Source organism: Lepidochelys kempii, chromosome 10, assembly GCF_965140285.1.
Source record: "Lepidochelys kempii isolate rLepKem1 chromosome 10, rLepKem1.hap1, whole genome shotgun sequence".
In the NCBI taxonomy this organism is placed as follows: domain Eukaryota; kingdom Metazoa; phylum Chordata; order Testudines; family Cheloniidae; genus Lepidochelys; species Lepidochelys kempii.
Window position 1 is genome coordinate 78,717,896 of NC_136389.1, and position 24,166 is coordinate 78,742,061.

The 24,166-nt window shown below is 45.2% G+C and overlaps 1 protein-coding gene across 1 annotated transcript in view; it reads right to left on the bottom strand.

Moving 5' to 3' along the window:
- The window catches only part of IGDCC3 (immunoglobulin superfamily DCC subclass member 3), a 258,890-nt gene extending 235,646 nt beyond the window's left edge, over positions 1-23,244 (bottom strand). Inside the window, exons 1-2 of the mRNA XM_078854705.1 lie at positions 23,163-23,244; positions 5,930-6,235 (exon numbers count right to left, since the gene is read on the bottom strand). Of these exons, the coding sequence (XP_078710831.1) occupies positions 5,930-6,235; positions 23,163-23,229 (373 nt within the window). The 5' untranslated portion in view covers positions 23,230-23,244. The remainder of the gene's footprint in view (positions 1-5,929; positions 6,236-23,162) is intronic.
- Positions 23,245-24,166: the final 922 nt, after the last annotated feature.

The window sequence follows — 24,166 nt, forward strand, 5'->3', positions numbered from 1 at the left end:
GGTTTTTTGCAAGTGACCTTGAGACCCTCACCCTTTAGGTCACGGAGGCTAGTGGTTAGCAGGGAAGGGGTGTTGGCCTCGGGGTTCACTAGAGAAGTTGGTGCTGTTGTCTGTAATGTCCATCTCCAAAGGATCGATGCAGAGGACAGAAGTCACATCTGCTTTGCACGGAATATCAGCACTCCCCTCCTGCCAACAGGGGAAGTGCCAAGTACACACAGGCACAGTGGGATGGAAGCAAGTGGCTGGGGATCTGCTGAAATAAGGTAAATGAGCTGAGCGCCTACAGTGCTGGTAACTGAGGTCTCTCTGGACAAGAGGTGATGGGGGAACTCTTGTCTGGCAGGTACAGCCCTCTGCAGAGCCATTGTGGGGTGCCAACCTAGATCAAAGCATCAGGCCAAAACATCTCACCTGGCTTCAGGAAACCCATTTGGCATCAAGCAATGAGACTGCCTTTTTTAATACAATCAGATCAAACCGTGCAACTTGCCAGCATCAGGCCAGATGTGTGCAGCAGCTGACCCAGCATTCACTAGGACAGTGGTTTCCAATTAGCGATAATTGCTTGTTATTGAGTGATATAATCAATGGGTCCTATTCCACGGGCCAGGCTGTGATTTATGATGATGCAAGGCAGCTCCATGAAATTATAGTGCGGGTGGAAAGGCTGCAAATTCTGCAAGACGATACATGGCTTCCAGATAAGCCCTAGATAAACAAAAGGCGGTGATGGTAAGGAGCCTAGCTGCTTTACATTCTGTAGTGCTCTTCTCTTGAAGGAGGCCTGGAGAGTGGTATAACACCAGCGTGCATGGCATAGACCCCATGGAATGGAAATACCACTCAGTTCTTCCATGTTAAAATCATCCTGTGTTTATTTGGGACTAGGCTGTGAGACCTGAATTACAAGACCGTACGGGCTCCTAACCCATTCCTTCATCCGTTCCAGATCTTAGATCCATTTATCTTCCCTCACCTGAGCAGGTAGGTAGGAGTAGACAGAGAGTGGACGGAGCCTGAGCTCCACCAATCCCTATGCCTGCATGCCAGTGGTAGAAGCCAACAGAAAGTGCTATTCCGCTGGAAGGAGAAGGAAGCAGGGAGGAATTTGTGCCTCTGAGAGAGTAGTGTTGATATGCTAGAGTTTATGGTCTTGCTCAGGGCTATGCCTACAGACACAATCAAGCCCTTTGCATCTGTTTTATCCAGCAAAAGGAGAATGTAAAACAAAAACAAAACAAAGCATCACACCTTTTCATTATTAATACCTAGAGATTATATAGCATTTCCATCCATAGAGCTCAAAGAGCTTTACCAAGGAGGTCAGAATTATCATCCCCATTTTACAGATGGAGAAACCGAGGCACAGAGAAGGGAAGTGACTTGCTCAAAATTGCCCAGGAGTTCAGCATCAGAACCAGGAACTGACCCCTGAGTCTCCTGATGCCCAGACCTGTGGCCTGCCCACTGAATGATGCTATTATAGTTAAACACAACATCTGCAGGCCTGGAGAGAAAAAGAGAGCTAGTGTGAAATGAGCAATAAAATGCCTGATCAAAGTGCCTCTAATCAGCTTTTCCAGGGGCAAACTAAAGATCTTTAATGCTGTCCTGCTAAAAAAGGATACCTCTTTTTCCCCCCTGCCCATGAATCTCTGCAAGCCAGAGCCAGACCTACACAGATACATTCACACATCCTCCCTGATCCTTCCCTTAGGAGAACGTGGATACATGAAACTGATTTTAAGTAAGAAAGCTAAGAGATATGAGAAGATAAATTATGAAACTGTTCTGTTATCTTTAGAAAAAAATAGCTGTATTCAATAACATAATCAGATTATAAAAGAGCATGCCATATGCTGCGACCTTTCAAACCCACACACTGGGGTTGGACAAACAAACAACAAACAACTGGAAAGTTCTGATCAAGGACAGGCCAAGAAGTCTGCTAGATGCAGGTACAAATATCAAAGGTCTTTGTTCGGTTTAATTACTACTGTACGATTAATTACTGTATGAAAATACTATTCGCACATGTTCTGAAAATCCACATAACAGAACAAGCCAATTTCCATCCCTGCAATACTACTGTATAGCAACAGAGGTACCCTTATGAAGCCTATGTATTCTCATGAATAAAACCTAGCAATTATATAGCATTTAACTAATTAAATTTGATAACCCTGCCCCTAGGAGGTAAAAAAGTGCAGTTTAGCCCCATTTTACAGATGGGGAAACTGAGGCAGAGAAATGACATGACTTGCCCAAGGCTGCAGGAAAAATCAGTGCCAGAGCTAGGATTTGGAGTCTTGGTTGACTCAGGAATGTCTGGCCTCCATTTCTATGCTCAGACCATGTTTCTCTATATTAAAATTTCCCAAATCATTGCATCACTGAGATGTCTAAATACTGCCAAATCCAAGACTTTACTGAAAAGCTCAGGTAATTTACCTTCCCTGAGATATACGGCATAACCTTTCATTTCAATGCCAATATGAGGAGTTCGAATCTGAGCATTCATACCATGAGGACCCTGTATTATATGTACATCTGTGATCAGCCTGGTTTTCCAATTAAATTTTACCCAATATCAATGTGTTGAAGTAAACTTGAAACATAAAAAAAAGGCGATATCCAACACACTTCCTGAATGCAAACATGGACGCGCCACCGAGCCAAGAAGACTACAAGCCAAGCGACAATACAAAGCCAGAGTCTGTCATGATGATATGAGACGACTGTCATCCCTTTGAACAGAGTGAAATGTATAGCAGAGCTCTCTGGGGGCTCTGCTTTGTCAGATTCCTTTTACTTCTCAGTAGCGCAGCCTTGATAAACTTTCATGATTTTTTTTTTTTATTTCTCCTTCACTTTTCTGCCCAGCTGTCAGTACAGAACGAAGGGCGTATCTGCAGGGGGACCAGGATTTAGCCCATAGACATTTTTAACTCTTTCATATTTTCTTCCTTAAAGGAAAACAGCACCCAAGATTATAAGCGCTCGTTACCAGTTAATGCAACTGGAATTTCTGTGCTTAATGCACAAGGTGGGCGCCTCAAGGCAAGGACCATCTTTTTGGTATGTGTTTGTACAGCACCTAGCACAATGGAGCCCTGATCCATGACTGGGACCCGTAGGTGCTACCATGGGACAAAGAATAAATAACCGGTGGCCCTGGCAGCGTGGAAGTCCAGTGCAAGAGACGACAAACCAATTTCCACCTGTTTGGAACATTGCTTCTAAATACTGCTGGGGAACAAAATTTCCAACCTAAACCTTTTTTCAGCAAAAGAGGCAGATTCGGGGACACTGGACTTTTTCATGAATTCATGCCAATTTCACCTGTTTCGGTCCAAAAAAAAAAAAAAACCCTAATAAAAATGCTGAAAAAAATAGAAACTGTTCTTTTTTGATACCCAGTCGACTGAGGTGCCATTCTACATTCTAACGAAGAAGCAAGATGGGTGGTGAAGCTTTGGGTCCAGGGAGGACAGGCGTCATCTTGAGCGTCAGAGGGGACTGAATCTGGGACCTAACGAATAAGCCACTGAACTAAGTTTCTAGCTGGCACTTGCGGCGGATTCATATTTTCTATGGATCGGCAACACACGCTGAACAGTGGGTTACACTGGCCCAAGTACACATGCTCAGCTCCATGCACCACGATGCCCTGCAGATGACTCCCATTCCTGGTGGGATCTCACTGCACGGGGTGAGGAGAAGACAGTATATTCTGTACAGGGTTAATGGAGCATGGGAAGAAATTATGACAGCTCCAAGCCCGAAGCCAGAATATGGTCCAGAATATTTTCAACGTGATTCTCTTTCATTGTGATTTAAGCTAAAATCTAGTTACCAAAGGAAATGCTATTGAGGAACACACAGCTCTTCACATATATATTGACACCACAGCCTAGAGAGCACTGTTTATTGACAATCAGCTATCCCAAAGGTAACTCCTCTGGCTCTTACATCTCCCACTTACAGGGCCAGGAAGTCGGAAATTATACTCCTGTGTCAGCCATCTCCCAGCTCAGAAATGACAAAACTGGTCACCAAAAACGCTCTGAGGCTTGTCCTCAGGAGACTGACATGTTACAGATCTGGCTACTTGCCTGGCACAGATCCAGACCCTTTGCCTCCTCGATACTGTCATTACTCACACCACTAAATGGCGAGGTTGGCTGATGGCCTCTCCGTACACTCAGGAACGGTTGATGGCAGGACTTTCCCTTTAAGGACAGTCAGCGATCCAAAGCCCCACAGCAGGAAGGGAAGGATTTTAAGTGGTTTCGGTGGCAATAAGTATAACCAGGGAAGTTCCACACCCTGACGGAGGATATTGCCTGGGCTTTTTTGCCCCTTCCATCAGATGGTCTCAAAATAAATTACAAAGGCAATGGAAGCGTTTTTATGGGACCACTTCTAGAGCGAGCAAATCATGTTCTCTTAAAGGAGTTGGGGTCTTTTCATAATGTTGGCCCAGAATTTTTACATGAAGGACCTCAGCCTGGTGATAGCCAAGGTGGGAATGGGGTATCTCCTTACTCGAACTGTACATAAAGTACACGCCTAGATATAACCACCAGATCTGGTTAAATGCAGAAAGGACACCCTATTGGACCTCAGGCAGCCTGCAGATAGCCTACTGGCAAAAGGACAGACCCTCTGTGGAAGGCACATAGACAGAAACCACCACTCAGGGGGTTGTTAGCTGCTGCTGCTATCTGGACAACCCTCAGACTCATGACCAAACCAGCAATCAAAAACCCAAGCAGGCTGCATTTAGGAAAACACCAGCAGAGCATATGCCACTCAAGAAAGAATTAACTTCAGGAACAGCATTTCCAAATACAATGGGATAAATAAGAGAGCAGCAGACTGCAGGCACAGGCAGGCCACGGAATCACAATCGTGTTCCACTCAGTATTTTGTTCCCTTTCTTTCTTTTTTTAAATTTCATTCACTCTTTGACATTTTCATTTTTTTCCCCCCTACAGGCTCCTACAACAGACAATCTGTCTTGTGCTGTTAGCCTCGCCCCCGAAGGCAAAGCAATGCCACGGAGTAAATAAGCCTTGCTGCCTCCATACTGCCTGCCTTAAATAACAAAGAAATAGTGACCTTCAAAAGGTCTTTGCCTACTGTTGGAAAAGTGATGCCTTATGAATGGTACCTAGCAGCGGCGAGAGGCAAAGAGAATTCAAAACACAGAACAGAAGAGACATGAGTGATGGAGTATTCGCTGTGTGACTGACTGCAACACACTCCTTTGGGACAGGGGATTTACTACCATGAGGTCTCTTTATTTTTCTCCTCCTTAAGCAAGGGCTGATTAGCTCTCCTTTTACAGGAGTACAATTATTCCAAAGATTAGATCACAGCGATAGCCCACATCTGCTCCCCACTCGTCTTTTTCTCTCATTCTTTTAATCCTCTCCTCCACCCCGCATTCAGGTTTCCAGACAGAAGCCTGCCAATGGCTTGGTTCTTACTGTTTAGCAATCCCGTCCCTATATGAACTTTCACCCTTCCAGCCCTGCGCGTAAGATCTACAGAAAGAGGCGCACGGACGCTCCTGCACCAGTTCTGAAAGCACGCCCAAGCCACGTCTCTGTGCACCAGATACAGGGAGGGCAGGCAGGCAGAAAACGTAAAGTGGCAGCTGGGCTCCCAAAAACCCATTAGCTCTGGGACAGAATGGGAGCACATGTACCTCTGCATCTCAGATCTATAGTCAAGTTGTGATGCCCCCTTGGCGTTCAGATCATTTAGATCCTTGTAGACTTACTGCTCTACCTCCAGCCAGCCAATGCAACTACTATGCATCCTTCAACGGTACCAGGGAATGAACATTTCTACTTCCAAAACAAGACCATCCTTGGCTGGAATTTGGAGGCCTGGATAGGGCGAGCGCAGTACTTACTAGCGGCTTGAATCTTCGCCTTACGGCTGACCACCAGCCCAAAGCGGTTTTGAGCCATGCAGTCGTATTCGCCTTCATCAGACGACCCATCCCCCCTGACTTTCTGGAAGCGGGAGACGTACAGCGATCCATTGGCCAGCACGAAGGTGTTCTCATTGTCCATGACCATCGCCCCGTTCTTCCGCCACGTAATGGTGATGGGCGGGATTCCCTCCACCTGGCAGTACAGCACCAGCGGCCGCTCCTGCACGGCTATGTCATCACTGGGCTCCACGGCGAAGGCCAGCTCGGTGGAATGACCAAAATCTAGAAGATGGGGGGAAAAGGGAACAAACCAAGTCAGTTACTTAATCCACAAGAAGCATCCAGAGTTAAGGCTTTAACTAAGACCAGGGATTTATGAAACCCGTCCAGAAACAACAGGTTGCTGTGTCTGGGCCGTAAGGACCTTTCCCAAGAAACGGGCAGAAGCTGCTTGGTCAAGAAGACTAGAAAGGGACCGCTCCAGCAAGGAATAGTTAGTTGCTCCTGGTGCCCTGAGGAGCACCTGGGAAGAGCACGCACATTCCAACAAGCAGCTCAGAGTCTGTGTTTCATTTTGAACCCTCCTGGAGCTGGCTAGGGAAATACAATAAGGAGCAGCTGCAGGCAGTGTTGTTCAGAGATGCCTTAAGGGACTGAAATGAATGGGAACTGGGCATCCAAACCCTTGAGGTGGCTTAGGAAATCTCAGCCATATTATACCCACTTCGAGACTATTACCTTAGCCCTGACTGGTGGGGCAATGTCTGTAAAAGAAGGATTCGCTCAAACAATGCGCATCTGTTACTTTAGAACAGCCATTCTCCACCTCATGACCCTAGGTGACAACAGGAAAAAAAGCTTCAGCCGCTCCTCTAAGCAAACAGAAAGGGATGGTGGCCGCGGCCCCCTGACTTATGACACCCCCTCGGGAGTCACGACCCTCAAGTTGCACGTTCCTTGCAACTTATTGTTTCCAGGAAGCTAGTGACGCCTTCTGAGGGAAGCCCCTTTAATCGGCTGAGTTGGGCCTTTCCTTTTACCACCTAGCACATCTTATGCAGTAGCAGTCACATGATGTCATTATTACATTCTTAATGAACAGTAAAGTAGGCACAGTAATATTAACTCACAATCTTATGGAGCAGAAACACAAAACATCTCCTGCAGCCCATTACACTAACTGACATCTTTAGAACATGGGTTAACGTAGAATTTCTAACACCAAGCAAATCCACGCTTCACACCACAAAGATACATGCTAATTTTCTCCTTTTCCCAACAGAATGTCTAAACACTATGTCCTTTGTATTTTATGCTTCATTTAGTCCAGCACACCTTTTTAGGCTATAATTTGCAATGCAGTCGTGATTACAGACTTGAAGGAAAGATGAATATAGGCCAGCACTTTTAAGAATAGTTCAGAGTAAGTGTTTACATGCACACCTGAAATGTAAAAGGGGACCAAAGGACAGCTGTCCTAATATAAATATTTGAAGGGTGTAAACACCATGGATGGAGACTTTACTAGGGTGGTTAAGAGGAAGGATCACTAGAGGTACTGTCAGGACTCTGAGAAAAGGAAAATTAAGTTGAACAACAGGAAAGTCTTCCCAACAATTGTGTTTTACAAGTCTCCCACGGGTTGTGTTGGAAGCCTCATCATGTGGGGCATTCATCAGATGCTGCTTTCAAACATGAGGAGATCAGAGAATAATAGAAGATTAGGGTTGGAAGAGACCGCAGGAGGTCATCTAGACCAACCCCCTGCTGCAGGACGTACCCCAACTAAATCAAATAGAAATGCAGTTGAACACAATCCTGCAGTTCCAGGAAGGGATCAGATCATCAGACATGCCTCTTCCATCTGCAATTTCTACAGTTCTCTGAAAAAAAATGCTGCTTGCTGCAGGCTGCATGTGCAATGTACCTGGAATCCACCAATTTGCAGAATGGGTATGAGTGCCAGATCATGCTGATACTCAGTGGAAAAGTTCTCTGCTACATATTCCAGAAACAACAGCACCAAATTTACTTTCTATGCACCTTGAGTCTCATCTTACTCCCTCTGATGTCGACGGGGGGCTTGTCATGGATTTTAAATGGTCCTGTCTGGAGGATATTTCCATTCAGTCTCACACTACATAAAAGATGACAAAATACACTGAAAATTAGACCAAATCTAGCTAACGTTTCTTTGGTATGTCACTCCCTTCAGCTCTTCTTGCAGTTCTCTAGCAAAAGAGAAGAAGAGATGATGTTGTAAGAACTAGTGTAACCAAGTAAAACCGCAGTAATGATGCCATTCTCCATAGTACGTATCCGTATCTCTTCACCTCTTTACGTCCTAGGAGCACATGAAAGCTCCAATTTAAATTAATGGGGTAGCCATCATTTAATCAGCAACATCCTCAACAGGTAGAGTCAGCCAAGCACACAATGGGCTCAACCCTCCATCCACTGAAATCAACAGCAAAACTCTCCCACTGATTTGAAGGGAGGAGGAGAAAAAGGGGCTAAGGAAATAGCGGTTAAAGTTCCTTTCATGTTCCCCTGCCAATATGTTTCAACCCTGCCCTGGAAAATCCACTTGTAGGATGGAGAGCGGTGTTTAGTCTCCAGGGACTCTGCTGATATAGTTACACTGCTGCAAATTCCCTGGATGCAGACAAGATCCTACTGCCATACTCATAGATACCATAGTGGCAATCTGGGCAACTACCTTAGATAACTTTCCAGTTACCTTATGTCTTCTCCTTCTCTAACGATTACTATAGAACCTACCACACTTCATAAACAAACCCCAGGGGACTAAACAGGCAATTAGTCAAACCAACTTTGAACACTCCAGCAAGCAATACGTCAGCTACACCGGAGGAAACTGTTGCAATAGGGATCATTCCCTGGGTCAGAAGGAAGTTTGACACTGTGGCATCAGACGATTCTAAAATTGCCGATGCGGTTGAGAGATCAACAAGTTCCTTGTCCCAAAGTGCTGTTGGTATCATAACTTAAAATTTTGCCTTGGAATGGGTTAGTGAAGTTAATGGAATCCTGGCATGTGCATGTGTCCAGACAAAGTTCCACCAGGTGGAATCTACTAGTGCTAGAGAATCCATTCTGATCCACGGGGCTTTTTGGGTTTGGCCTTGGGAGCGCTTATCTAAGTAGTTCTGCCTCTCTCCCACTGGCTCCAATGGGATGAATTCTGCGCACAGGTTTGCAGAATTGACACCTTTATTGAGACGTTTTACCTGGTGACCCCAAGCCACAACTTATCATCATTTGACAGTAGGGCCTACAGGACCTCATCCAAGAACCAGATCCTGTTCTGCTAGGTGCTGTAAACACAGATGACATCAAATGTGTTGAGGGGCTCTTTATGCATACCTTTCGTGCTAGCTAAAAATAAATAAGGGAAAGTGATACAAGGTTATTTTTAAACAAAATTACCTTCTCTTCTGCTTTGTGAGCTAGGGTACTTTTCCTCTATTTTTTTTTCCTTTAGTTCCTATCAGTTACTTATATACAGCCGCTTAAATTGGATTACTGGGGGTAGATACTGAGTGTAACCTGAGAGGAGACACAAGGACAGAGCCAGCGAAGGAGGCAGGGTAATGCATGGCATGTCAAAGGTGCTGCTGGAGAGGTAGGCATGTGTATACGAAATGGACAGCCTCCATGTAGCAGCGGCCCCCTAAAATAAACATGCTCTCCCACCAGGTTACGAACCCTTTGTTCGTCAGGATAGCCTCACACACCTCGATGATTAACCGGACCCTCCAGCTCCTTTTTAAGAGACAGCCCTGTGGCTCTCTCAGCGGCTCAAAGTGCAGCCGGCAGAATCCATCAGTTACATTTCCCCCCAAATTAAGGAATTAGACGAACATTCGGCATTTTTCTGCAGCATGGGCCAGAGTCTAAATAGCATCTAACACAACAGGGCCCCATTCTCTGCTGAGGCCTCTGGACCCTTCTGTAATAGGAACAAGATTCTTACTCATTCAACTCGCACCAGTGGGAATTTTGCCTGAGTAAAGACTGAGTAAAGACTTCAGGATTTGGCCCAACACCCAATCACTGAAGAGCCTAATGAAATAAATGCCCCATCTTCCCCCTCGTCTGTTGCATGAAATTGCTTATTATTATATGTACAATAAAGAGAAGAATCAACGTAATTACACACCCTTTCCCCACAATTGCTGTCATTATAATAACCATCATTAGGGCCTCTGATTTGGGATAATCATGTTTACCTCGGTAAACATTCTGCCTTGATCCTGACTGTGTGCGCGGCTTGAATGAGGAAAGGGCTGTAGCTCATCATTTTAAAAAATCTGTTGCTCTCAGGCACGTGCTGGTTCATGGAAGGCTTGAAAGATACTCAGTGATCGCCGAACCTGGGGGTGGGTTTTTTTTTGAAGTGAGGAGCTGGATTGTGCCTTTTGGGGGACTTGCATTGCAACTCACAGACCCCTCTCTGGGGCTGGAATCCTACCCCGATTCCCTCTTCCTCCAGAGGGCTAGCTTCCTCCTAGCCTAGATCAGCAGCAAATCACCCCTCCCCAGCCCTCTTCTGGCTTACTATGCTTGCTGGCACCTTGGGGCTGGCTATGCCCATTTCCCACCAGCTTATTCTGTGGGCATGTGGAGTAGCAGGCCACACACCTCTCTGCTTACAGGAAGGCTGGTGTTGTGGTTAGGGCCCTAGCCTAAGGACTTAGGAAAATAAGGTTCAATTCCTTGCTCTGCCACAGACTTCCAGCAGCGTGACCCTGGGCAAGTCACTTCGGGCCAGGCATTGAGGTGAGGTGCCTAAAGATGCAGAGGGGTGACCAGTGGAATATTCAGAAGCTCTTAAGTGCTTAGACACTTCAGAAAATCCCACTGTGTGTGTTTTTAGGGACCTAAACACCTTTAAAAATCTGGGCCCCAGTTCCCCTCTGTGAAATGGGGATAACAGCCCTGCCCTGCCTCCCAGGGGTGATAAATACATTAAGATGTTTAGGAGGTGCTCAGAAACTAAGTAATGGGTCCATATAAGTAACTAAGATATACAGCCAGATTCCTGTGTGCCCATATTCAGGAATGTCAGGAGGAAGGCAACACCTGAAGGGACACCCGGTACACCGTTCGAAAGCACCACTTAGAAAGTAAGACACTGAGTATCCATGGAGCAAGGTACTACTGAGCATGAATCAAATGTGGCAGAATCTGGCCACAGGTTTTACCCAGACAAAACTCCCACTGAATGAGGCCCAGTTCTGCACATCCTTGTTCATGAAATCAATGGGATTCTCCATGTGAAAAAGAGCCAATCAGGTGAGACAGGGGTATAGGACAGGGAATTCGTCCTGGAAGTTTTGCCTCGCTAAGGACTGAATTAAGCCGAAGGCCTGAGATCCTATATCACTTCCTCTGCTCACAGGGGGGGAGGTTGTGCTTCCCATACTCACCCTCAGTATTACTTTACTCTCCAAGCTGTCCCATCCTTACTCAACATGGGAAAGGGTGGCACTATCAGATCCAGGAACTGCCTGAGCTAAAGTCCTTTTGGCCCAGAAATGCTCTCTTTGGGTAAGATTTTTCAAAGGCTCCAATGGGAGTTGATTTTCAAAAGGAGTTGGGCACCATGCCTTTGGACCCTGGGGGAGATTTTCAAAGTCCATTTGACTTTACACATATTGGGAAATTCAAGTGAAGCAAAGATTTTCCTTATCAGATTCCGGATCTTAAAAGGCAGATTCCAAACTCTGAGCCCAGGCTTTCTCCATGACAGTCCAGATTACAGTAAAAGGAATGATGACGTTAGCACAAGAATTCCCCCTGTGGGACAAGCAGCCTCCTTTTAGACAAAGGAATGTTTACTTTAGAGGTCAACCTGGATGTAGGAGAGGATGGATAGATTAGATAGATAGATTAGATGGATAAGGACCAAACAAATGTAAACTCTTGTCTCATAAATAGCAGAGTAAATTTATCAGAAAGCCACCAGTTTGAAGCAAAGTGGAAATAAACTCCATTTTCTAGTCAAATGTAAACCATTCAACTCTGTAATTAATTGGGGTGGGGGGTAATTACTCAGGCCATGTGCATTCATTAGAAAAGTCTAATTCCCTGATATGCCTGTCCACATCTTGGCTGTATATCAAACCTAACATCATCCCATGCAAAGTCCCTGGAAAGAGGGATTTATGAAAATAGACTCTGAGTCAGTGTGTGTTATATTCACTGCCTGAAAAGATGCAAACTGTTTCTAAAACTCTACTCAGCAGCCAGCTTGACTGATGACACAGAGTAACCGGGCACTGTTCAGCCAATTAAACAAATGATTGTCTTAACTCCAGCTGCCTATGCTTTGGAATTTGTGAGGGGAAATTGCTGTACCTTCTCTTAAAGGGAGGGAGGGTGAGTATTATTAACACTGACATAAAAGAAAAGAGAAAATGACTGGAGGCTTCATCCTACAACTCCCCCTTTGAGAAATATTTAACATCTTTCCGAATAATACACGTGTCAATGTATAGGGTTACTGAACGCAAAATATCTCCTCATATTGATCACACAGAGAAGCCAATTAGCACTTTGGAACTATGAGATTTACCTAGTGCTGAAAGAGAAGGAACTTTGAATGAATTAAAAGCTTAGAAGACACTTCCAAGTTTGTTTGTTTTTATAATTTTAATTTTTTTAAAACTCAGCATTCATTGTGATTCCCTTTAGAAGCTTGAAAAGAAATGTTTCTTCCCCTGATTTTGTCCTTTTCCATTTCGGAACCGTTTCCCCCCGTGCTTTCAAAAAAGATGAAATTAAAAAGTCTTATTTTACAAGATTCAGAGTAACAGCCGTGTTAGTCTGTATTCGCAACAAGAAAAGGAGTACTTGTGGCACCTTAGAGACTAACCAATTTATTTGAGCATGAGCTTTCGTGAGCTACAGCTCACTTCATCGGATGCAATGCATCGGATGCATCCGATGAAGTGAGCTGTAGCTCACAAAAGCTCATGCTCAAATAAATTGGTTAGTCTCTAAGCTGCCACAAGTACTCCTTTTCTTTTACAAGAGTAATTATTGTTATGATCTGTAATAGTGTAACTTGTAGAGTCCCCAACTCAGATCAGGGCCCCGTTGTGCTAGGCACTGTACAAACACACGGAAAGAGAGATCATCCCTGCCTCAAAGAACCTACAGTTTAAGCAGACAAAGCTAGTACTATGATTATTTCCAATCCACAGGTGAAGGAATCAAGGCACTGAGAAATTAAATGACTTACTAAAGTCACACAGGAAGTCAGTGGCAGAGCTAGGAATTAAAATGGGTCCCAGTCCAGTTCAGTTCCACCATGCCCACTGCTGTCCTCACCCAGCCCTTTGTCTCCATATGTTGGGGGAGGAGCGGCAGCTGGTATATGACATGGCTATGCAGTCTTTGCCAGCTTTAGGCTAATGGAGATGCCCCTTCACAGGGAGAATTTTCCTGTCCAATTCTCTGGATGGTTTAAATTCAATGTCAGTGACACAATGTGAACTTGTCAGACTACCAAATCCAGCCTCGTGTAGCCTATTGAATATAAGGGGCCTGACTGTCCTCTGCATTATTCCACTGTCAATGGGGCCACATGAGCATAAACCTGGAGAAGTGCAATGAAGAGTTCAGCCCAAGGTGCCTTACCCACAGAACTATCATGGTTAGTAAAGGTAAATGCCTATGGATGTGTGGGAGCAGGATCAGAGCTTCTGATAGTTAACTGCAGAGCCAGCAGAAAGAGGAGCACAAACCAACTGTTTTTTGGTCAGGTTCTACAAAAAAGTTTTGCTTTCTAAATTTCTCAGTATCACGGGGCTATGTTTTAATAAAATGGGGGTGTCAAAGAAACATGTAGACAAGGATGACCCAGTGGATACAGTGTACTTGGATTTTCAAAAAGCCTTTGAGAAGGTCCCTCACCAAAGGCTCTTAAGCAAACTAAGAAGTCATGGGATAAGACGGTAAGTCCTCTCATGGATCAGTAACTGGTTAAAAGACAGGACAGGAATAAATGGTTAGTTTTCACAGTGGAGAGTGGTAAATAGCAGGGTCCCCAGGGGTCTGTACTGGGCCCAGTGTGGTTCAACATATTCATAAATGATCTGGAAAAAGGGGTAAACAATGACGTTGCAAAGTTTGCAGATGATACAAAATTACGCAAGATAGTTAAGTTCAAAGCAGACTGCAAAGAGTTACAAGGGAAATCTCACAAAACTGGGTGATTGGGAAACAAAATGGCAGATGAAATTCAGTGTTGATAAATGCAAAGTAATGAACGCTGGAAAACGTAATCCCAACTAGACATACAAAATGATGAGTCAAAATTAGCGGTTACCATTCTAAGAAAGAGATCTTGGGGTCACTGTAGTAAATCTCTGAAAACATCCACTCACTGTGCAGCGACAGTCAAGAAAGCGAACAGAATGTTAGGAACCATTAAGAAGGGTTAGCTAATAAGACAGAAAGTATCATAATGCCACTACATAAAGCGATGGTAGGCCCAAACTTTGAATATGGCATGCAGTTCTGGTCACCCCATCTCAAAAAAGCTATATTAATATTGCACAAGGTACAGAGAAGGGCAACAAAAATGATTAAAGGTACGGAACAGCTTCCATACGAGGAGAGAGTAAAGAGACTGGGACTGTTCATCTTGGAAAAAAGATGACTAAGGGGGGATATGATCGAGGTCTATAAAATCATGACTGGTGTGGAGAAAGTGAATAAGGAAGTGTTATTCATCCCTTCACATAACACAAGAACCAGGGGTCACCCAATGAATTTAATAGGCAGAAGGTTTAAAACTAACAAAAGGAAATACAATGTCAACCTATGGTGCTCATTGCCAGGCGATGTTGTGACGGCCAAAACTATAACTGGGTTCAAAAAGGAATTAGATAAGTTCATGGGGGATAGGTCCATCAGTGGCGATTAGCCACAATGGGCAAAGATGCAACCCCATGCTCTGGGTATCCCTGAGCCTCTGCCTGCCAGATGCTGGGACAGACGACAGGGGATGGATCACTCAATAAATTGCCCTGTTCTGTTCACTACTCTCAAGCACCTGGCATTGGCCAATTTCGGGAGACGGGGTACTGCATTACATGGACTATTGGTCTAACCCAGTATGGCCATTCTTATATTCTTATTAGAGAGTTAGGATCTGAAGGAGGTTCTCTAGCAGATGACAACTGTTTCAAGGCTGATGAAATTGGGTACCTAAAAATCTGGACAGTGTCCCTTTAAATCTTCCTGAAGATGACCAAGTCACTGACTAGTAGAGCCCTACTCTGTAGTATAGTGCAAACTGGCTCTTTAGGGCATTCAGAAAATTTACATTTAAAGAAGAGAACAGACTATAATGGTCCCTAGTAAAGTTTACTAGCACTGAATTTTTTATCCCCTTTCCATTTCGATGGGAGGTTATATAAAGCTATTTTCCATCAGCGCACATAAAACACGTCCATCATTCGTGGGAGTGCACAAGGACTTAGCCAAGGATAACGCAGCACCTCTGGGACATCTGACCTAGGGCCCAGCCCAGCCCTCTTCACCCAGGGATTGCAGGCATAGAGAGGACTTTTGGGCCCACTACATCATGTTCCCTGACTGGCTCCCACTTCACCCCAGTTGCAGATGCTTTGGGGCCCCAGTACAATTGCCTCTCCTCCCATCAGCTGATGAACATTTTGCCTGAGTAAGGAGCAAGTATGAAGTGAAGAACCAGTCTCCCATTCAGCAAAATGCCCCCCGATGTTATAAACTAGAGCAGACAATTCCCAGGGGTTAGAACTCTGAAGACAGTGACAACAAGGGTGAGAAAAATTCCAAACTCTATGGCCTGCTCCAGAGTGAGACCCAAAACATGTTGGTTGTGACCATCTTTAAACAAAGCTGTAGCCAGTGGGGCTCTCGGCTGGAAGGATGGTCCAGGGTGGGGCACCAGTCTAAGACTCAGGAGGCCCGAATTCAATTCCCAGTCTATTCGGGAATACCCGGAAAGGGGAAAGACCTCTTCCAGATTGAGCTATTGAGTGGAATTAGTCAGCAATAAGGTGTTCATAGAGTAGACAGTCACCTGGGAGTATAGGATGCATTATTATTATTTAGATTACAGTCGATCTTAGAGACCTCAAATAAGACCACAGCTCCATTTCGCTGGGTGCTGTACACACACATAGTAAGATACAGTCCCTGCCACAAAGAACTATAATAGACAAGATGGCACAGAGAGATGAAATGATTGCTCAAGGTCACATGGTAAGTTAGTGGGCCCCCTTCTGCACGTTATTGCGGCTTGGAGCAAGTTAGAGCAGCCTTTGTTCTGCTCTACCAGTACAGGAGGAAGAGCCAGGCACAGAGCAGCAGCAGGATTAAGGGAGCATATACACACCCTGACTTGTGCTCTGTGCAATTTGGCCACATGCAAGGATCTTGCCCACAAAACTTTGATCTATATAACTTTTTTGTAACTATTTCAGACACAGATCCTCAAGATCCCACTGCAGTTATGGGAAGTCAACCCCATGGGATACACGTACCACATCCCAACGGCTGATTCACATTATGTGTATCAAAGCAGGGCAAAAACACCCAACGTCCTTGTCAACATGCCCATGCCAATCAACCTCTCGGAAAACATGGGTTACTTGTAGCATCCAAAGCAGAGTGGGCAGGGGTAGGGATTATCACCCATCCTCTTCCAAAGGTGGGAACATGCTCTGTTTCATACAGCTCCAGCAGAAAGCACAGACGCTGTTGTGACCCAAGCCTTGTCACCAATGGCTGTGTCTTCTGCTCTTCATACAACAAGTTATATGAAGAAGCCACCCAGGCACAGCGGGGTCCCAGACAATCACCTGTTCTAAATACCCCCAAACACACCAGGCCTACCTACATGCACACTGATGCTCTGGCTGCTTCTAAACCACCGAGCACAGTGAGGGCCCGCAAACAGTGACATTAGAGGGCCCGCAAACTATTTAAAGGGATATTTCCCTATCTCTCTTCGCTACAGCTAGAAACAATCACCACCACGGGACCAATTAATCCAAAATATTTCATAGAGCATAAGTTCTGTTCTTTTTACCTTTTTTTTTTTTCTTCTGCCCCTGGTCCCCACTCTTCCTTCAAGACCGTTTTCTTCTCTAACTTGACCTTCTCCCTCATTTTTTTAACATCTGGCATTTTCCCTCTTTATCATTCTTTCTCTCCTGCAACTCCACCTTGGTCTTCTCCTCTGTCCCTCGGGGAGCAAAGTGCAATTGCTCCTCACCCTCCAAATACGACTATGTCAATAGCTCCATGTGACAGGTCAGGAACTCTTTCCTGCCCCCAAATATGACACTCATTGTACCCCTGTGTCTGGGCCCCACTGACCTTTCAGAAAGTGAATGGGAACCTTCCTCACTGACTTCCAGGGGCGCTGGTTCAAGCCCTGTTGTCTGTGGGGAGAACTGCCACCTGAAGGTATCAAAACTAATGCCCGGAGATAGCACTGGGATACAAAGAGCTCCCCATTTCCTTCTGGATCCTTCACAACGTGGACCCTGCAAGACTTCCAAGGGAGGACTAGCCACACCATCCCTATCTGGCATCCCAGGGTGCCTGGTGCTTCACAAGGAGAATGACGGCAGGGAAACCGTCCTTGAGAGCTCTCGCTCTGAACTGATGGCAGCAATGCCATGCACCTCATGTGGATGATAAGAAAGAGGGCAGTGAAGGGGATTTTGTATTGAGACTGCAGGACACCTGGAGACCCTGCAGTTCTCTCTCTAGCATCACAGGTCTACAGCCCGCACTCAGAGTCTCCCCAAGCCACGGACTTGACAGTCCTGGACTGGAAGGTGACCCTACGACAGACATAGCAGATTCCTTTGGGGAAAAATATCCCCAACGTATCCTTAATTTAATCTTTGGGGTGTTTTATTAATTCCCAAGGGATTTAAGGAAGAAAGATACCGCACTAGCTCTTTCCATCCCCTTCAATTCCCTTTGCCTTATCACTTCTCATTCCACACCTTACTGAAAATGAACAGAGGCAAACATGGCCATCAATCTGATGGAGATATAACGAAGTACCAAGGGCTAGCTGATCAGTACTGGCTCCACCTCCAGGGGGTATCAGTTGCGTGGGCCACACATCAAAGCTGTTTTCAAATGAAATATCAGCACCTCTTCCCCTTCATACTCATTGCATGGGTCTGAGCTGCAAAGATTCTTTCGGCAAAAGCATCGGTTTACAAAAGAGCCGCCATACTAGGTCAGACCAATGGTCCATCTAACCCAGTATCCTGTCTTCCGACAGTGGCCAGTGCCAGATGCTTCAGAGGAAAAGAGCAGAACAGGGCAATTATCCAGCGATCCATCCCTTATCGTCCAATCCCAGCTTCTGCCCAAGAAAGAAAAAAAAAATCCCAACTTTTGTTTTACGATTAGCTTCATCAAAACAATGAGCAAAAATGAAACAAATCCTTTCCTCGGCTATGAAACTCCGGTTTTAAATTACTAAAGCAGCAGCAGCAGGTCTGGACTGTTAAGTGTCTAGGCTCCACTCAAGTGCAGGCTGCGGTGGGACAGTGACATCTGATATAATAGCAACACCAGATTAGTAGCTATGTGCTTTTCCCAATATGTCAGCCTGCTTGCCTCACTCTTCTTTTAAAGTGCAATTATTGACATGTCTGCCCCTTAAACATTGGGTTTATATGCTTGCCAGTGACTCCTGAACATGTGTCAACAATTATTTTTATTTCCTTGAAAAACCAAAATGTTCATATTCTTTTGGATAAAGTGACTGGGTAGGTTTTCATGAGCTCTGCTCTGTAATTTATTAGTTTCCAAACTCTGTAAAACGACAAGCTCCAGTAAAGTTCAAATAAGTTGGTGATTCCAAAGTAATTCTGAATTGACTATTTCCCCTCCCACCGCATTTGGATATAGGCGAATTTAAATTAAAATTCTTAATCTGAAAAAGGTTTGCCTGGCTTGTCTGGTTAGATCAAATAAAAGGGTGATATTATGGGTCAAAAAACCAGAAAGCCGCTCATGTTCTGAGGCTGTTACAATCTGCAAAATGAAATGCATGGCATGCTCTCTAATCAATGCAGAATTAGCTCTCTGCTTTCAACAGGAAAAAGCCAGAAGCTCAGCATGGAGCTATACTGACATGCTGCTCCTCACACAGAAACCGCACGGCTCGGGCCCAATCCTGCTCCCGTTGAAGTCAATAAGAAAGTTCCCATTGACTTCAATGGGAGTAGGAGCCAGCCTCTGAATGTCAATGGTGCGCCATGGTGATAAAGCCAGGCTCTCTTGATCTCAACACTTCAGACAAAGGAGTTACTTTTAGGCAGTGAGGAAGCGAACGCACGGGGGGGGGGATAAAGGAGCACACACTCGATGGAACTGCTTCTAAAGTATCTGCGGAGCATAGCTGTGAAGGGGCTGGTGCTGCATGGGGTCCGTGCTCTGCACTCAGCATGCTCCAAGGGGAAGAGAAGAGAGAGAGAAATTCCAGGCACAAAGAAGGAAATCAGAAAAGTAAAGTCAGTGCGAAGGAAAAAAGACAGTTCCTCATTTGTACGTATACCATAAAAACGCCTTCTCTGCCATTTGACAGAAGTTACTGCTGGGAGCCTGATTCTGCTCTCACATATGCCATGTAAATGACACCAGTGGAATCACACTGGTGTAGAAATGGAGGGGGGTCGGGCGAGGAGTCAGGATTGTAATATAGACCCTGGGCCCAAATCTGTATTCTTTACATGCTCTGAACTCCCAATGGACTTCACAGGGAGTTTTGGGTGTAGGAGGACGGCAGGCTGATACGTAATAAAGACCAGGAAAAAAGATTAGAAAGATGTATAAAATTTCTATCTGTATTACCATTATGCAGAGTCTCATCTAGCAACTTGGGTCGGGGACTGACTATATGTTTGTACAGCACCTAATACAATGGGGCACTATCTGCATTAGCCATTAGGTGCCATTGAAATATAAATATTAAATAATAATAGGCACCCTGATACCATGGGATCTCAACAATGATGTTATTACAACAACAATCATTGTATAGTTACACAATACGGAGATGCAGGCATACTCTACACTCTCTTTTCAGCACTCTCGGATTTTACATGTAACTTTGTTATTGCTAGACAACCCTTGCTGTCATTTTATTAACCATGAGATTTTGATTGTAAATGAAAACTGATCAGCTCTTAGTACTTAAACACATTCTCAAGCTGAACTCCCTGAACGAAACAAAGACTGAATGCAGGTTTGAATTTCATATATTGTCTTTGAGTTTTATGAGGGAAATGATACCAGATACCCTGTATGTATTTTAAGAGAAAAGACAGGGTCTTATGCCAATTTAGGAGAAAGCAATCCCTTTTCACATTAAAAAAAACACAAAGCCATGTAGAATAGGAATTAGCGAAAGCTTATAGCTTCAATAATTTAAAAGTTAAGCCTACTTAAATATAAATGACAACATTTAATTCCAAGGCTGTTACTAAGCAGAACCTGGGTGCATCTCATATCCTGTGCCTTTCTTTGAATGTAGGGCTCAGCAATGACAGACAAAAGCTGTCCATCACCCAGAACAAAGAACTCCAGGAAATTAAAAAAAAGAGGAAATACTGTCTTGAAGCTGAACCCAGATCCCATGAACTGAGCCCCCAGCCGGTTCAGCTTTCACTTGGTTTATTTAAGAGGCAGCCTGCACTAATTTTGGAAAGTTTGAAAAACACAGAGGATGGAACTCAAGCATTATGTAGTGAAAAGAGAGAGCATCCTGAGAAAAAGAAAGCCCAACATGACACACTACCTCCTCTATGCAGAACCTATGAGTCACAGTCTCCCTCACAGTGGAAAAGGTTTCCATTGAGTTACTGATTGACATACACATAGAACGTTTTATTAAATTCAGCGGGCCACAGAAACTTACACTCACTGTTTCTACAGTGTTAAGCCTATTGAGGGAGAAAAAAAATCCTAGAATAAGAAGGAAAAAACAACCACCACCTTTTAAACCGCAGCCAAATGTTCCTAAGAAGGACCACGAAAGCATACCACAAAGTCACCAAAACAACTACACACTGCAATACAAACGAAAACATGATGCCCATCTAAGAGATCAGTAGACAATAAACTAATAATGAGCTTGATTTTTGAAGGTTAAACTTTCAATACCTTGCAAGGAAAAAAAAAAAAGAGGTAAAAACACCCCAAGCATTATTTCAATCACCTTAATTGCACTATTATCTATCCAGAAATCATACCAGGCTGATTGTAATAAGGAGACCTGTCTCATTACTGTTCAATTCATCACTGTTTTTATATTTTCCAAGAGCTACACACAGTCCTTCCACCACTGGCTGTAAGAACTGTACAGCAGGTTTATTACTGTAATAACCCAGCACCCTGGTTTCCTAATCATTTTTCAGACACCCAGATTAAGTGTAACACTATTCTCCTGTTCTGAGAAGGCTAAGCTGTTTCTCAAACAACTTGTACCGTATTTCGTTCAGGTTCCTCCACGAACCGGGGAGGGGGAAAGAGAGAAAATCCTTTTCCCACATGAATTTTTCCACCTTTGCCAAAGAAGATCACTTGCCTTTCTTGGTTCTGTTTTTACATTGATTTTGTATTTTAAGGGCACCCAGACTAAGGGAGAAAATGTTACAATTTATCAGCAGGGTTTGTGATAGGTCCAGGGGAAAATCCCTTTGATGTTTTTGTAGTTCAGCCTTACACCTATGGGGGTGTTACTGGTTGTGTTGGCATTTGTGTGAACCGAAGCCAAGCATTACATGAAAGCATAACACTTGTAGGTTTAAAATAGTTTGCTGTTTCCCTTGTAACTTTCACTATAACTTCTACCCTGTTAGTTATCATTTCCACTGACAAGGATTGTGCATTTTATGGTAGGATTCATCCCACACACACACACCCCAGTGTGTGTATATCTTCCAGGTGTGAATTCTAAATAGCAATGGTGCAAACACCACTGCAATCACAGATCACTCAGTAACACCAGCGTTAATTCCTATCAGTGATAACGAATGCCATGGGGTCTATTCTGAATCTATATGCAGGGGGATTCTTTTCTTTCTTCCAATTAAACATAAAGCATTTCTGAAATAGTTGGAACATTTCCAATTAATCCGGTTTATAATTTGACAGGCCATCAGAAAATTCTATAGGAACATCTGTGGGGGAGGGGGAATCCCCCATTATTTAATTGTATACCCCCCCCCCCTTCTTTCCAATCTACACAGCTACACACCATCTTCCCCACTGACACCAATCAAGATTTAAACTTCAAAAACCTGGCCAGAGAACATTTTAAATGGCTTAGCTTGCGGTTTTCCAGCATACCCCCCCCCGCCCCCGCATAAGAGCCCGCTTGGAAGGGGAAATCCTGTCGAACTTTGCAAACATGGGGATGCTAATGCAGAATATAAATTGCCTCTGTGCGTGTGTTGAAAAAAAAGTTTACTCGGTGCTTCAGAATATCGCTTACAGACCTCTGGCCCGGTTTCAGAATGACTCAGACCCAAATGAAATCAGAAGGGCATTTCAGTGCAAGGATGAGCCTCACTGAGCTTCAGGAATTCAGCTCCCCGTGTAACTGCCGTGACTCTCGAGCTGCTGGCTGGAGCCCCGAAAAGAGCGAGCCTGCCTCGCATAACGAACTGCCAAAGTGGAGGAAAAAATAGCAACCGAGCCAGCAAGTGCTGCCTGGCCCCAGAGAGGGGGTGGGGGGGGTGCAGAGAGAGCGCGACCCGTTTGCAGCGATACTGAAGTATTCACGGCTGCTTGGCAAATTTCCCTGCTGGGAAAGGAGCTTGTTGACAGACCCATGTGCTCCCAGCAAAGCAGCCAGGAAAATCAAAACACAGGCGGGGAGTGTGCGGCTGGATCAGCGCTGGTGCCCCCCGCCGACATCCCCCCGTTTAGAGCCAGGTAGAAATTCAGGCACCCAGTGTCCGGGTGCAAATAAATGCCCCCGCCACAGAGGGGCTCCGGCCCCTTCTGGAAAGCGGCTCAGCAACACGCTCCGAGCCGGCGAGGGACAGGTCGGAGCCGGGGCAGATGGCATGGGGTGCGGGGGGTCACCCCCCAGCGTGGGTCCCGCCCAACCCCCCGGGCGGGCAGGAGAGGGATCCCCGCTTACCTCCCGCGAAGGCGAGTAACAGGAACCCGAACACGCCGGCCGGCAGAGGAGAGCCGGGGGAAGCCATGGATCCACTTTTGGTGTGGCTGGTGTCTCTCCTCCTCTGCGATCCGGGGGGATGGGGGGGAAATCCAGCTGGAGTGGTGTGGGGGGGGGGGAATCAGCCCCCTCAAAAGCGGGTTTCAGGGCCCCCCAAAATAGCTCCAAAGCACCGAAATGGAAAAAAAAGGGGGGGGGTGGTTGGAAGCCAATCTAGATCCTCATGGTGCGAGCGCTGCCTAAGACAATTGGTGGCTGGAGAGGCTGGAATGGGCTTGCGCCATCTTGCACATCTATCAGGGATCTGTCAGCATCTCCCTTTGCTCTTTGCAAACACACAGGCATGAACATTACTGCCTCCCCTGCACCGGGGCCAGCGATCCCTCTCTTCCCCCCGTGCACACTCACTCCTCTCTCTCCTGGAGGCCCCTTCTGGGGAACAAAAGATCCAACTGGCGCTTTATGCGACTGGACATTTCAAGGCAAAGCAAACGGATCCCCCCCTTGCCCCACCAGGCTTTGAACTGGAGCCTGGATATTCCAGGAGAACATCAAAAGGCTCATGCACTTTCTTTTATAAACCGGCGAATAGCTGCTTTCTTTCCCGAGATTCAGGGGAGCCGGGCTCATTTTGCAAAGCATGAAGGAAAAGGCAGCGAGGGGAGTCTCAAGAAAAAGTGATGGTCATGTTCGCACTGTAGTTACCAAAAAAATAAAATTAAAGGGCACCCAAAAAAAAAAAAAGAAAGAAAGTTGTATGGGAACCTTTTCCTTTGGCCCAGCTACAAATACCACTGCCGGTTTTTATTTTTACTCTGGATTAGCTCAATGAAAGGGCACCCTCCACCAATTGTTTGGGGCTTGTGCAAATGCAAAGCATGTGCTTCATTTATTTCACTCTGCAAAAGCATCCCAGGGAGGCAGCTTTGATAGAACAGCGGTTCTGCAAAGTAGAGTTGCACTGG